Below are 15,410 nucleotides of genomic sequence, written 5' to 3'. Positions count from 1 at the left end.
TCTGCCTGGTCCAAACCAGGTCACCCAGCCGGGCGGCGTGGCTCAGTGGTTGAGCGTCGACCTGTGAACCAGGAGGCTGTGGTTCGATTCCCCGTCAGGGCACATGCCCAGGTTGTGGACTTGATCCCGGGTAGGGGGCACGCAGCAGGCAGCCGATTCATGATTCTCTCTCATCATTGAAGTTTCTTCTCTCTCTCTCTCTCTCCCTCCCTCTCTGAAATCAATAAAAACATATTAAAATTAAATAAGTCAGGTCACCTTCATGGCTGGTGTCCTCAACTGAGAGTTGCTTCTGGCTTCATTCATTCAAATCCCCACCCCACCCCCATCCCTTTTTATCTCCCTCCCCGCCCAAATTTCTGCAATGTACATTTAATATTTTTATACTCAGAGGAAAGAAAATGATGTTTTAGCCAGGTTCTTAATTATCCTTCCACAATTGTTAGAAATATGCCTTTATTTTCTAGTACCTCTCATTTTCATTGGTTAGTGAGATGTTAGTGGAATTGAACTCGGGACCCTTCAGTCCACGACCTCCTTGTTCATAGGTCACCACCCAACCTCTGAGCCACCGCGGGTGGGCGAGCTCAGCCCCTGTGGGGTGACAACTAGACAATCCAGTGGGAACTGGCAGTTACCCAGAGCCACGGGAGCAGCTGGTCACGGAACCCTCCCGGGAAGGCCGGGCCAGGCAGGTGCCTGCAGGGTGAGGAGGAGTTTTCAAGGCAGGAAGGAGGGGGAGGGGGAGTCTAACAGAGGTCCAGCATACGTGGAGGCAGGAGACTGGGCAAAGCAGGGTGTGGGCAAATGAGGCTGCAGAACAAGAGAGAGAGGAACAAGAAGAAGAAAACGTAGAGAAAATAACAAACAAACAAAAAGACGGGGTAAGAGAGAACGAGAAAGAGAGAGAGAGGAACGAATGAGGCCACAGGCAGTGCGCTGGGCAAGGCCCCGTCACACTGTGGGTCAGGTATTTGGAAAATCCTAAAAGCAAGTTCAGGCCCATCCCAGAGCCTGCACTTTTTCGGGTGGAGCAATGTTGTGCAGCCACCGCACTAGCACGATCCGCTTCTGGTCTGTGTCTCACAACTGCCATCTCATTCCACCCTCACCCCATCTCCTAGAGTCGGTAATGGTTACCACTCCCTGGGCTCAGAGTGGTGCGGTTGTCATAGTAACTCAGACATTTAGCTAATTGTTAACACATCCTGTGCTGCGAACAAGGTGTGTGAGAGCAATAGATTCATTTCATCCAACAAAGTCAAAAAGATAATTTACAGCCCTAGCTGGTGTGGCTCAGTGGATACTGCATCAGCCTGTGGACCGAAAGGGTCTGGGGTTCGATTCCAGTCAAGGGCTCGTACCTCGGTTGCAGCCTCCTCCCCAGCCCGGGCCCTGGTCAGGGTGTGTGCAGGGCAACCAATCAATGTGTTTCTCACATCGATCTCTCTCTCTGTCTTTCCCTCTCTCTAAAAAAAAAAAAAAAAAATGAATGGATGAATATCCTCAGGTGAGAGTTAAAAATAAAAATAATTTTTAAAAGATAATTTATAAAATAGAAAGAGGGGAGAAAAAAAATCTGCAGACTGTCTAGGAACAAGAGACGGCCGAACGTTATTTTCTGTAGAAAAGAGCTTAAGAGGAGCCATCTGTTCTTGCAGGAACCAAGACGTGTCAAAGGAAACAATTCGTGCTTTTCTAGAAAGTTTCCAACCGCTGGGGAGGGTCGGGGGCAGCTGCCGGCCTCCGGGTGACCAGCGATGGGGCTCAGCCACAGTTGTACCATTTCCGGCATCAGACTGTCTCAGCGCCCCCCCCCCCCCCAAACACACACACACACTTTGGTTTCATAAAGGAAGTGCCCATGTGGATTTCAGTCTCTGTCACAGTTAGTCATCTGTCTAGTAGAGTAGGAGAGCAAAAAAGCTGCGAGGGTGATCACAAATAAGAAATATTTGAACTCCGTATTGTCTCCAAATATGCAACTGGCTTTTCTCAATGAGAGGAATCAGTTTCAAAGATTGAGTTCGATTCAATTCACTTAAATCAGTGTTTCTTAAAAATGATTTAAAGCTCGACCAAAGGCACAATATGTTGAAAGTCGCTTGAGTTTGAAAGTTTCCCTCTTCCTGTTGGTGTTTTGTGTCTGTCTTTTATCCAGTTCCAGAATAAAACTTAGAATATAGCGGTGAATCCATGTAAGTTCAGTTCCAAAGTATATTTACCTTATCAGCATAAACAAGACAACACGTAAGACACTGAATTCGCTCTATTAACAAATAGTAAGACATTCCTACTGTGGACGAAGAAAGGGGACCCATGCTGACCTGACCAGAGACCTACAGGGACCACAGAGGATGGTCTGATGTTAGAAACCTTTCATTAAAAGCAGTTATGGTGGGTAGGCATGTCCCAGGCCAGTGTCCTTCCTGACAAAGACCAACTTCCACCTCTACTGAGCCTGCTGTCCTTTTGATCTAAGAAAACATCCCTGTGAAATGTCAGGGTAACGAGTAACTTCCCTTTTCCCAACCCCTCAGGGCACAACAAATGGCACAACAAATGACCATGATCCCCCTCATTGTCACTGTTATCTGTTAATGGCTGACTGTTAACTACCTGCACCCACCTGTGTAAGGCAGCTGGTGGCCATCATCTCACTTTCTATCCAATCCCTGCGGGAACGATCATCGTCTCACTAATAGAGAGATGTGGACAGGAAACCCGGAAGCCGGGTCAACAACCTTAATTGCTCTAATCACTCCCTGTTCAGTTGAAACATTGTTAGCGGAAGCAGCCTCCACCTGTTTGTCTTATGTAAATTTCTGTTATTGGAGTTTCCTGCCCAAGGGCTATGGGTGTTTCCCTTAGTCTCAATCAAAGGGATGGCGAGGCCAGAGCAGTGTGTAGTCCTCCCACTAGAGGTGGGCTCCCGCCTGGCCCCCAATATTCCCAAATGAATGCTTTTAAAGTATTTAAAAGTATTTGTATGCGGCCTTCTCCAGAACCCGACTCCTGAACCGGAACCCTGAACCACGCGGGACGTGAAAGGGGTTCTCACATCCCCCCCCCCCCCCCCCCGCTTTGCTGTCTCCCGCCTCCCTAATCATCACCAGTGGATTTCCTGTGACCCACTTACGTCCCCTCCTTTGATTATAATGTACAAAACGAGGTGAAAACCCAATACATTGAGATCCTGCCACGGCAAGTGTCGACAGTTTGGTGCAAATAAACTCACAAAAATTCTCTCCAGGTTGGGATGGTTCTGACGTTAGCACAGTCGTGTGAACGCAGTGTGGCTGCGCCAGAAGGAGGGAGTGGGCACAGGAACGAGGGGGCTACCCATGTGAACGCGGGGGCGCGGCCCGAGAGCCAGGCGGCGGGGCCCCAAGTGCACATGACAGGTCCCCTCTGCACATTGGACGTGGTGGAAACAGCACATCTACTTCCCATTCCCACAGTGCGTGCATATGTCCTCTCACCCATTAACCCATGGTCATGGTAAGCTGCGTGAAAATGAGAGACTTGCAGAAGTCAAATTGTTAGAGTGATGCATATTTTGTACCCTCCAGAGCAGAAACGGTCCAGGTTCCCACAGACTCGGCCTGCAGTTACTCAATTTAATACTCATCTAAATTCTTAAACTTATGTACAGATTGCCAATTCAGTATTTGAGCTGACACCCTGAATCCTTATGACACATTCAATCCTTCTTTCAACTTCCTTTTTTTAAATGAATACGATCTACTAAAGGTGAATTTAGTTCAATGTCTCAATGGTAAATTTTTAAGTGAAGACATATTAACTTATCTAACCAGTAAACCTAATGGAAGAATTTTAATAAACTCAAATTGGTTTTTTTCTTTTTATAGAAAATAAATTCTACACTTGCATACACTAGAATAGTGTGCTAACATTTCCCATCATGGCAAAAACAAACAAACAAACAAAAAACATAGAGGCATTTTTTGTTGTTGTTTTTCTTTCTTTTTATTGGGTTTTTGTTTTTTGTTTTACAGAGAAGCGTTTTTAAAGGAAAATTAAGCCAGTGAGATGGTCCAAAAGGTTATCTTGATTAGAAATGTGGCTTTCCCCCTAGAAAGTTATATACCATACATTTAAATATTTAAGTTATTTAAAAGAGTGGAATAGTTTGGTTTTGTTATTAACCTGTTACCTTCTAATATCTGTAACCTGTTAGATAAGATCACTAATTAAACTCACCTTTTAACTTGTTTTTTTCCTGTCACAATTTAAAAAGTTAACACATATAAAGCATCAGAATTCTGATTTTTATTTGAGTTTATTTTTAAATGTTTTTTAGTCTTTAGATAAGCCATTTAACATTTAAATTTACATTTGGAACTGATTAATTTCCTGCAGAGGTAAACAACTGGCTCAAAATTAATGTGGACTCATAAAACAGAAAATATTCTCAATCGTGCCAGTTAGAGGAGCTAACTGTGAATTTGGGACAAAATTTGAAGTTAGGTAAGAACAGAACCACAGAATTATGTTGGTCAGGTAACGAAGCAGACGTGCAGTTAAGATCAGAGACACCTCATTAACGCCACTGCTGAGAAGATGGGTCAGTTCTGATGCCCTTCTACGACTGGTAGGAAATCCTGGTTTCTAGGGCCACGTCCTTTACAATAAGTTAAGGTTCGGGAACAACATGTGTTTTATCCTGCATTACAAGCCGTCTCTTTCCTGCCTCTTTAGTCCTGTTTACAATGACATTTTCCTTCTCTCTCCTCTCTAACCTGAGGACACGGACCTTGAAGCAATCAGCGGGGATTATGGGGCCTCGGCCAGGGCCTTGCACATGCGCTCCCGCCCTAACGAGGCCCGGTGACACCGTCCCCGGGCAGCGTGACCAGACAGCTGCTTTCAGACGGAGGCCCCGCCTAGTGCCAAGATCTTGGAAAAAAACACATGATCCTTCTAAACTACACAGCATCTTATCCTAGACTCGTGACCTGGTGCACGAAATCCGTGCACATTAAAAGGGGATTAATTAGAGGAAATAATTTAATATTGCTATTTGCCCTTTCTCTCTAAGAGAAGTGTCAGAGATGAAAGAAAATTAGTAAAATGTATATGAAAACCTTCCTCCTGTCAGAATCTGGGGCTCACCATGGGGCCCAGAGTCAAGTCCCCGCCCACCCACATGCACCTCAAAATTGCACGAGACCCAGACCCAGCAGCCTCTCCCCCTCCCCATTGGGCTAGATCCAGACCCAGCCACTCCCACCCTTGTCAAGCCCTGCTGGGCAGGGGGCATAGCTTCAGGTCCTCTGGCCCTGAGTCAAGATGGGGTGCATGGCCTGAGGTTCCCCCAGCCCAGAACGGGGCGGGGGCCGTGCCTTGAGGTCCCCCATCAGGCCGGGGGCGCAGCCTCAAGTCCCCCGGCCCAGCACCGGGAGGGGGGCGCAGCCTCAGTTCCCCTGTCAAGCTCCACTGGGCGGGGGCATGGCCTGAGTTCCCCTGACCCAGCACTGGGGGTTCACCTTGAGATCCCCCGTCAAGCCCTGCTGGGTGGGGGGTGCACCTTGAGGTCCCCTGTCAAGCCCCACGGGGGCGGGGGAGGGCGTAGCCTCAGGTCCCTGCTGATTGCTCCTTAAGGCTCCTGATGGGAACTTGGCCTCAGCTGTGGGTGCAGCCATCTTTGTGACGGAGTGAGGGTCAATTAGCATATTCCCTCTTTATTAGATAGGATTGTAAAAGCCGGTTTTGTAATGGTAAACTTTATTTCCTATAAACATTATTTCCATGTTTTTTAAGTACTTGTGATGTAGTTACATTTTTCTTTTTACATGTTTTGATTTTTCGATAAGACAGGGAGAGGAAGAGAGAAAAATATCAGACACACACACACAGGCTGCCTCCTGCGGGCCGCCTACTGGGGCTCGAACCCAAAACCCAGGCATGTGCTCTGACGGGGAATGGAACCCGGGATCTCTTGGTCCATAGGACGACGCTCAATGCACTGAACCACACCAGCCGGACATCCCCCAGGTTTCTAACAGAGAAAGCACCACTTGAACCCCAGGGGCGGAGGACGCGCCCTAGATCTGGAAACAAAGTTACTTTGCGCTTCCGTCTTGGCCGGGACCGGAGATCACAGGGACCTAAGGGAGGTTCCCAACACCCACCCCACAGGCTGCTCGTGGTTAGACCTGTTGGACCTGCTTTAACCGACTCCAGCGCTTTGCCCCACCTCGATCACGCAGTTTCTCAAGCTCCGGACTACAGCGCTCTTTGGGAAAACGTGGGTGGCTCTGAAAAGAGCCTTTGGGGTGAGGAGTCAGGCCGCTTGCTCGCGCCTCACTTGGAGCTGGTGTACTTGGTGACGGCCTTGGTGCCCTCGGACACGGCGTGCTTGGCCAGCTCGCCGGGCAGCAGCAGGCGCACGGCCGTCTGGATCTCGCGGGACGTGATGGTCGAGCGCTTGTTGTAATGCGCCAGGCGCGACGCCTCGCCCGCGATGCGCTCGAAGATGTCGTTGACGAAGGAGTTCATGATGCCCATGGCCTTGGACGAGATGCCGGTGTCGGGGTGCACCTGCTTGAGCACCTTGTACACGTACACCGAGTAGCTCTCCTTGCGGCTGCGCTTGCGCTTCTTGCCGTCCTTCTTCTGCGCCTTGGTCACCGCCTTCTTGGAGCCCTTCTTGGCGGCGGGCGCGGACTTGGCTGGTTCCGGCATTTTAAGACCTCGGGACACCGGGAGGAAAATGCAGCTGGGGCGAGATCTCTGCTACTTATAGGGACTTTATGCTAATGAGGGATGCAGGGGACCTCTTAGTTCATTGGCCGGCGAACGCCAAGGATGTCACCCTTGGGCCGGCCTATGCAAATGAGGCGTGGAAATTAGAATGTCCTATTGGTTGTGTGACTGAGTCTGTCCCTGGCTAATCAGACACCCCGGCTTGCTCCCAGGGACCTTCCTATAAAACCGGCCATGTTCGACCTACTCCCAGAATCGGTCTGGTTAGGGGAGGACCCAGCTTTCTTTTTGCAAAGACCTTTTATTTTTATCTTTCCATGTCGGGACGCGGGAAGCAGGGCGGCAAGGCGCGCGCCAAGGCCAAGTCTCGCTCCTCGCGGGCCGGGCTGCAGTTCCCCGTGGGCCGCGTGCACCGCCTGCTGCGCAAGGGCAACTACGCGGAGCGGGTCGGGGCGGGCGCGCCCGTGTACCTGGCGGCCGTGCTGGAGTACCTGACGGCCGAGATCCTGGAGCTGGCGGGCAACGCGGCCCGCGACAACAAGAAGACGCGCATCATCCCGCGCCACCTGCAGCTGGCCATCCGCAACGACGAGGAGCTCAACAAGCTGCTGGGCAAGGTGACCATCGCGCAGGGCGGCGTGCTGCCCAACATCCAGGCCGTGCTGCTGCCCAAGAAGACCGAGAGCCACCACAAGGCCAAGGGCAAGTGATTGGACCGGCATCGCAGCTTCCGGAAACGCTTTGAAACCCAAAGGCTCTTTTCAGAGCCCCCCACCCACCTCCCGGGAAGAGCTGAGGTCACTTTAGGTTAAAGAGGGAAAGGACAGAGAAAGGTAAGCTTGGTGTTTCCAAACCTGTGGCGGTGCAAACCTTCCTCTTAGGGCTTAAGGAAAGGTCTGGAGTGTTGCTAGAAATGGGGCAGCCTGCAGAGTGCTCTCAACATGACCACGCGTCTCAAACAGCCGCAGGCCCGGAACCGGGGAGCTGCAGCCCTGGGTTGAGGTCTCTATCGCCTCGCAGATGGCTGAGGCTGGGGGAGGCAAATGCAAGCGGGTGTGTAACCGCCCCGCCCTGTCCCCCGAGGGCGTTAGTCTGGGCTCCGGGTAAATAACAATCGGGCACCATCTTAGAAGCTTCCGAGGGAGGCGGGCGGGCCCCTGAGGCCGGTTCCCGGGCTGAGAAGACACCCTGAATCCAGACCCGGGTCGCACTTCCCCCCCTGACCGTGGGGAGACTGTGGCCGCTGCATAACCCTCCGGGACTCGGCTCTGCCCTCTGCAAATCGGGGTTAAGGGGATGGTGTCTTTCGCTTCTTGGGTCAGTTAACCATTTAATGCCCCTAACAAACTACATTTTATACTGGGATTTAAGAAGCTCTAACGCCTGTTCCCAGCGCAGCTAGAAAAGGAATACAACAGGGCCTTTTGCTTCCCCCACAACCGTTGCCAGGGATCCGATCATTTAGCTGCATCAACCCCAACAAGTGCCGATCTGGACGGAGGGGGAAAAGTCCTTAGGATTCCCAGGCCGGCGTGGCTCAGTGGTTGAGCGTCGACCTATGAACCAGGGGGTCCGGGTTCGATTCCTGGTCAGGGCACAGGCCCAGGTTGCAGGTTCCATCCCCAGTGTGGGGCGTGCAGGAGGCAGCGGATCAGTGATTCTCATCATTGATATCTCTCCCTCTCCCTTCCTCTCTGAGATCAATAAATATTTTTAAGAGTATTAGGACACTTTTCCAGGGTTGAAGGTCACCAAGTTTTCTGGGTGGCCCAACCCCTACACCCCAACTTCCCTCTCTTCCCCCCTCGCCATGCAACCACCAGCCAAAGAAGTGGCAGGAGCTGTGCTAAAGGCAAAGAAGTGAGCGCCTTGATGGCCCCCCACTGAGCACCTGGTGGGGGGATGGGGGGGTCGATTCTAATGGGCAGCTGGATTGAGATCATCAAACTGGGCTTTTGCTCAAGGCCCAGGCCCACTGAGACCAGGTTCTGTCCGCCCAGCGTTCCCTGTAGGTTGAACTGGGATCCTCGGGTCGGAATTGCCTCACCTGGGCCTCAGGACCCTCGCACTCACTGTCCAGGTTGCCTTTGGACCCAGCCCCGACACTGACCAGGTGTGTGAGCTGGGCCAGGTGTTGGCGCTCTCGCCACCCCCGCGTCTTGGCTCACCTGTGGCTGGAGCGGCTCAGCAGTGTGGGTCCGAGATCGGGGGCACTAAGCCCTCCCTGTGTCAGACACACTTGTGTGCCTGCTCCCATTCTATGAGCTGGTTTTCCCAGCCCCCTTCGAGGTAGATCCTTTCCTATCCTGGTTTTATTTTATTTTAAATACTTTTTGGTACTGATTTCAGAGAGAGAGGGAGAAAAACATCCACGAGAGAGAAACGTTGATCGGCTGCCTCCTGCACACCCTCTACCAGGGATCAAGCCCACAACTCAGGCATGTGCCCTGACCGGGAATCAAACGCAGGACCTCTCCGTCCATGGGACAATGCTCAATCCACTGAGCCACACCAGCTGGGCCCCTGTCCTGACTTTCAAGTTGAGGAAACCAGGAAGGAGCGTGAACAACGTCTGTGTCCCAAGGTCAGGAAGCCAGTACGTCTAACCCCTGGCTAGTCTATAGCTCCCGCCCCTAAGACACTATTGCCAGAACAATAAAACCGGTAAAAACTCTACACATAATAGGTCAACTTTGCCAACATGCCATAATGTCACTCACGGCATCCTAAACTCGGGCCAGAAGTGAAGGGAAGGAGGCGGGATGTCCCTGGGACCGTCACTGATGGCCGGAGCGCAGTGCACACCCAGCAGGAAGCCACACGCGTGGGTCAGTGTGTGACGAGGGAAGCCAGGGGACAGGTGGGAAATGGCTTGGGAACGGACTCCACGAACTGCTGTGGTGAGCAGTGAAAGGGGTTAGCGGATGCTTGAATTTGAATTCTCTCCTCTGGGCACCAAAAACCAAACTTCCTATGGGATCACTTAGTCGGGAATGATAGGCTGTGTTCGTTTCCTTTGTTTCTTACGTCAGCAGCAAGACCTTACCGTCAAGGACCTCATCCTGTTAAAATGTTGATAGCACACCCTAGCTGCTTTGGCTCCGTGGCTAGAGCATCAGCCTGAGGACTGAAGGGTCCCGGGCTCCTGGTCAGGGCATAAGCCCAGATTGCGGGCTCAATCCCCAGTGTGGGGCGTGCAGGAGGCAGCCGATCAATGATTCTCTCTCATCATTGATGCTTCTATCTCTCCTCTCCCTTCCTCTGTGAAATCAATGTAAAAAAAAAAGGTTGGTTGATAGCATAGAGGCCCTGGCATGAAATTGACACTTGAGAAAGTTTGCTGGTGAGCGATAAACTCAGTGGCTTCCCTAGAGCAGGTCTCTACCATGTCCTCAGGGGCCGGGGAGGGGGGGTCGACCATTTAAATGGATGAAAGTGAAAATCCCAGGACCTCCAATCCCTGAAGACCACCAGGTACCAGGGACGAAGTTGATCCAAGGCAAGCATGTCAAACTCACCGCCCCCGGGCTGCATGCGGCCCACACCGAATACTTTTGTGGCCCAGCCAGTATAAGGGTGTGAGCACTTATTTACAACTAGAGGCCCAGTGCATGAAATTTGTGCACTCGGCGGGGGGGGGGGGGGGTGTTCCTCAGCCCAGATTGCGAGAGGGCACAGACCAGGCCAAGGGACCCCACCAGTGCGTGATCTGGGCAGGAAGTTGGCCAGCCAGGGAGGGACTGTGGGAGGGCTCCAGGGCGTGTCCAGCCCGTCTAGCTCAGTCCAGATCAGCTGGACCCCAGCAGTAAGCTATCCTACAGGTTGCAGCATCTTCCCCCTGGTGGTCAGTGCACGTCATAGCGAGCAGTTGAGCGGGTTGATTGGTTGAATGGCTGACCAATTGACCGGACATTTAGCACATTAGGCTTTTATTTTATAGGACTAGAGGCCCAGTGCAGGAATTTGTGCACGGGTGGGGTCCAGCTGGCCTGCCCCAATGGGGGTCCATCGGGCCAACCAGCGGCTGGGAGAGGCTGCAGGCGGTTGGCCAGTTGGCCTTGCCCCCGATCGGGGTGTTGGAGGCTGATTGGGGGCCGAGTCAGGGGAGGGGGACACTGATTGGGGCCCAGATCAGGCTGGTTGGGTGCTGCAGTGCACGTCACAGCCACCAGCAGTTCTGGCTGTTCTGGTCGTTCCGGATGCTGAGCTTTTATATATAGAGATTATGAAAGGAAATAAGTCTCCTGTCAGACCCAGAATCACTGACATTCACCTGGAGTCAGCTTTGAAAGTGACCACTGCTAAAAAGATTTCCCCCGAAGCAGGAAAGAGAGCGAGTGGCAGAGCAGGGATGCCAAGTGCCGGGAAGAAAACATGAATGTTGTTGTTGCTCTTGTGCTTATTTTTTAATACTTTTCTAGACAAACCTACGTTTCTATGAAAATTGAAGCTCTTGTTTTTTCGAGGCCCACATACACTTAAACCTTGTTTATTTGGCCCGTGGTAGCCTTTGAGTTTGACACACTTGGTCTACGTCAGGGGTTTACTGAGAAGCCAGGCTGAGGCCGAATCATCAGCTGGGTATCTGGGGCGTCCCAGACACAGAACATCGGCTTGACACACCATCACCGTGAGTTAGACTTCTTTTTATTTAAAAAAAATATATATTTTTTTATTGATTTCAGAGGAAGGGAGAGGGAGAAAGAGAAATATCAATGGTGACAGAGAATCGCTGATTAGGCTGCCTCCTGCACACCTCCCTACTGGGGATCGAGCCTGAAACCTGGGCATCGAACCGTGACCTCCTGGTTCATAGGTCGGTGCTCAAGCATTGAGCTACCCCGGCGGGCTAAACCTCTTCTTATATTTTCAATTAATCTGTGCAGCAATATCCCTTTCCTTCATGCACCCTCACTCCCTGTTTTTTGTTTTTAATGTATCATTTGAACTCTTTTTTTACAAGAATGGTAAGTTTTATTATGAGCTGTAAACAATTACATGTATTTTAAGGTTAGAATTAGGTTAACATGTAAGGGTTTTTCATCTGTTGATCCTAACTTAGAATTACAAGTGCAAAGAAATATTCCTGTCAAGTATCATGCATGACTATTCCTGGAAGATATTAGGAGTTCAATGGAGACTCCCTCGTGTGTACTGAAATTACAATAAGGGTTCAGATCTAGCCCAGGAATTCTTCCCTCTGTTTTATTCCAAAACCTGAATATTGTACCAGACAGGTTAGCATCACAGGAGAGCTACCGAAAGACAGCCATCGCCTGCATTGACACTAGAATCCGGCACCATTAATAAGTAGACAAACCTATGGGGGCGTGGGGGAGAACAGTATAATCATTTTTACTCCAAAAGAAATTAGAATACACCATGTACACTTCAACAGGAGGTGAATCCCAGGCAGGGAATTCGTGTCGCCATATTGACAACATGCCAGGACTCCGCTGGACTTCTCACTTGGCAGTTGCTTGGGGTGGAGCTTGGGCGGAAGGAGAACACCCACATTTCTTGGGACTGAGGACGGGAGCACCTTCCTTAGGGGTGAGGCCGTTTCTGAAAAAAGTAAGTGTGCTGCGTCAGCCACTGATCCTGTTACCTGCTTGCTGCCAGTTGGAGCTTAAACCTCGCTGTGCTCGTCACTCAGGGACACCAGGCAGGGCAGAGGGAAAACAAACAAAACCAACAACCACTAACCTTCGCAGCGGTTCAGGTGTGCACAGAAGGGACACCGTTTCTCACCCCTCACACCGACGAGGACTCAGGACCGCCGAGGAGGAGGAATAGCCACTGTCCTATGAACTTCGGAGCCAATGTTCTGGCAATGCTGATTACAGATTGTTATCAGACACATGGCGCGGCCAACATAGCTCAGTACCTCCCTCTCCCTCTCCCTTTCTCTCTGAAATCAATAAAAATATGTATTTTAAAAATAGACACTTGCCCTACCCGGTTTGGCTCAGTGGATAGAGCATCGACCTACGAACTGGAAGGTCCCACGTTCGATTCCGGTCAAGGGCACAGGCCCAGGTTGTGGGCTTGATCCCCAGTGTGGGACTTGCAGGAGGCAGCCGATCCATGATTCTCTCTCATCACTGATGTGTCTATCTCTCCCTCTTCCTTCCTCTCTGAAACCAATAAAAAAAAAATACTTAAAAAAAAAGAAAAGAAAAAATAAAAACAGACGCTTGGCCTTTTGTCCAACAGGTAGCGTTGGGCAAATAGGTAAATAAGAAGGGTAAACAATAGACGCTTGGGGAGAGAGGGCGTCTACCATCGAGAAACAAAAGCCCCACTAGCAGAGGGTCACACGCTGGTGATCGTGACAAAACCAACGCTGTGCCACCCTCGTCGCCTGTCAGCTCTGCCCCTAAGGGCACCTCGCCCGCGGCGTCTCGGTCGAAGGCTGGGATTGGCCAGTGACATTCACCTGCAGGGCGAGTTCTATCAGACTCATCGGGACGCTGGCTCTTCACGCCCGCCCTGTAGACTGGATCTTCATGTACAGTATGCGGGACACGTACTCAGGTCGACTCTGTTGTCAACGTTTATTTCTGCACAGAGATGGAATGATCACTCGGGGTGAGGGGCAGGCTGGAGGGGGTCAATGGGGGAAAAAGAGGGCATATGTAATACTTTCGACAACAAAGAATTATTTAAAAATAAAGCATAAATAAAAATAAACGGGGTAATCACTCAGTTTCGGGGATTTATGATTTTGTTCCTGGGGCCTGTACCCTTCTAGTCACCACTCAATCTTAAGTCCTAGTTGGTAAATTTGGTTGTTTCTGGAGCTGTTTTGCCCAATACAGTAGCCACTACCCACCTGCAACATTTTATTTCTATTTTAGATATATTTTTATTGATTTCAGAGAGGAAGGGAGAGGGAGAGAGAGATAGAAACATCAGTGATGAGGGAGAATCATGGATTGGCTGCCTCCTGCACACCCCCTACTGGGGATTGAGCCCGCAAACCCAGGCATGTGCCCTTGACCAGAATGAAACCCGGGACCCTTCAGTCCGCAGGCCGACGCTCTATCCACTGAGCCAAACCAGGTAGGGTCCCCCTGTGGCATTTTAAATCTCAATAAAGTGATTAAAAAGCTGAGTCCTCAGTTGCACTAACCACGTGTCAAGTTGTCTGTGGCTGCTGTGCTGGACAACAGAGGCACAGAGCATGTCTGTCATCTCAGGAAGTCCCCCCGGCCGCACGGAGCCCAGGACTGACGTGTTCAAGGGCTCGTAACCAGCTTCCTCCAGGTGGCACCTGAGAATACAGGCAGATAAGGTACAGGATGCTCAGTTACATTTAAATGTCAGAGAAGCAACGAGTCATTGTTGTATTATAAATATAGCCCTGAAACATTGCATGAGACCTTCTACACTAAAAACAAACAAACTATTGCCAGCCGACAGGGCCCGGGGTGGGGGGAGCGTCGACCTATGAACCAGGAGGTCAGGGTTCGATTTCCAGCCAGGGCACATGCCCAGGTTGCGGTCTCCATCCCCAGTGGGGGGGGGGGGGGGTGCAGGAGGCAGCTGATCCATATTCTCTCTCATCATTGATGTTTCTCTCTCTCTCCCTCTTCCTTCCTCTCTGAAATCAATAAAAATATGTATTTTTGAAAAACTCTTCAAAACAAAAATTGTTCTTTATTTGAAATACATCTTGTGTTTGTATTTGCTTGCCACATCTGGCAACCTTATCTTTTGTTTTTTATTGTATTTATTCTTCTGTTTACTTTTTATTTTCCTGGCAAGCTTCTCCGAAGAGCAAACTCGGAGCATCTTCCTGGGAGACCGGGCCTCTCTCCTCGGGGAGTGTTTTGTTTACGTACGGAACTGAGGCGAGAGGTCTGTGTGTGTTCTGCTCGTGTCCGGGAAGGCTGAGGGAGTCGGGCTCAAGGACGCACACTTTGGTCTCCTTTCTCCCCTTCGGGTCCAGAGCTTCTCACGCACAGATGCCTGCATCTGGAGTGTCTGTCACCCGCATCAGGTCCCGGGAAAGCCTGGAGGGATGGCATCGCTGTCCCAACATCACCGACTGACTGCACCTGCGAATGTTTCCTCTGAAAAACTTGCTCTGGGTCCATCTCTTCGTGTGCACTCGTGTGCCGTGTGGATGCGGAGAGGAAGGTCGAGGAGAAACTTGTTGAGAGGAAGCTCTCTTTTGTGCAAAAATTCATCTCATTTATCGAATGAGTAACACTCTCAGAGGGTGCACACAAATCAAATGGCAAGGTAAATATCGTGAATCTAGCCCGGCCGACAAGACTCAGGGATTGAGCGTTGACCCAGGAACCAGGAGGTCACCGGTTCATTTCCCGGTCAGGGCACATGCCTTGGTTGCGGGCTCCATCCCCAGTGTGGGGCATGCAGGAGGCAGCCGATCCATGATTCTCTCTCACATGGATGTTTCTATATCTCTCTCCCTCTCCCTTCCTCTCTGAAATCAATGAAACATACATTTATAAACAGAGAGAGAACCTCTTTCCACTGGACTATTCCACTGTTCCCCACGTTATCATTTTTCTTGCCTTTCTGCCCATTGTTAATTCATGCAGAGGTGCGTCAAGATTGAATGGATATGTATTCCCCTCCCCGCTTCATTCTTAAAAGAGAGTGGACGACGAATAAAATAAATTCAGAAAAAGAGAGTGGACTGTGCACCT

At 50.6% G+C, this 15,410-nt stretch overlaps 2 protein-coding genes and 1 long non-coding RNA gene across 4 annotated transcripts; 1 reads left to right on the top strand and 2 right to left on the bottom strand.

Annotated features, from left to right (window-relative positions):
* Positions 1 to 6,258: 6,258 nt before the first annotated feature.
* LOC103291097 (histone H2B type 1-C/E/F/G/I-like) lies at positions 6,259 to 6,769 on the bottom strand. Its single transcript, XM_008147055.3, has one exon. It carries the CDS (start codon positions 6,706 to 6,708, stop codon positions 6,328 to 6,330), a length of 381 nt encoding a protein of 126 aa, XP_008145277.1. The 5' UTR covers positions 6,709 to 6,769; the 3' UTR covers positions 6,259 to 6,327.
* An 88-nt stretch (positions 6,770 to 6,857) lies between these two features.
* On the top strand, positions 6,858 to 15,122 carry LOC129147941 (histone H2A type 1). 2 transcript variants are annotated; one of them, XM_054711921.1, is made up of 2 exons: positions 6,858 to 7,562; positions 14,500 to 15,122. In XM_054711921.1, exon 1 carries the CDS (start codon positions 7,047 to 7,049, stop codon positions 7,437 to 7,439), a length of 393 nt encoding a protein of 130 aa, XP_054567896.1. In that variant the 5' UTR covers positions 6,858 to 7,046; the 3' UTR covers positions 7,440 to 7,562; positions 14,500 to 15,122. The 2 variants fall into 2 exon arrangements, with proteins under 2 accessions (XP_054567896.1, XP_054567895.1); XM_054711920.1 differs by lacking the exon at positions 14,500 to 15,122 and adding an exon at positions 12,128 to 12,187.
* Positions 12,225 to 13,207, bottom strand: LOC129147956 (uncharacterized). The gene is made up of 3 exons (XR_008555162.1): positions 13,169 to 13,207; positions 12,436 to 12,565; positions 12,225 to 12,294 (listed from the first exon to the last, which is right to left on the bottom strand). It is a non-coding gene; the product is annotated as an uncharacterized LOC129147956 (long non-coding RNA).
* Positions 15,123 to 15,410: the final 288 nt, after the last annotated feature.

The sequence above is a fragment of the Eptesicus fuscus genome, chromosome 22, assembly GCF_027574615.1.
Source record: "Eptesicus fuscus isolate TK198812 chromosome 22, DD_ASM_mEF_20220401, whole genome shotgun sequence".
In the NCBI taxonomy this organism is placed as follows: Eukaryota; Metazoa; Chordata; class Mammalia; order Chiroptera; family Vespertilionidae; genus Eptesicus; species Eptesicus fuscus.
This window is presented reverse-complemented; position numbering and strand designations above follow the sequence as displayed.

Bases quoted from the DNA above. Each gene is read 5' to 3' on its own strand.
- LOC103291097 (XM_008147055.3), bottom strand. From the start codon at position 6,708: ATGCCGGAACCAGCCAAGTCCGCGCCCGCCGCCAAGAAGGGCTCCAAG.
- LOC129147941 (XM_054711921.1), top strand. From the start codon at position 7,047: ATGTCGGGACGCGGGAAGCAGGGCGGCAAGGCGCGCGCCAAGGCCAAG.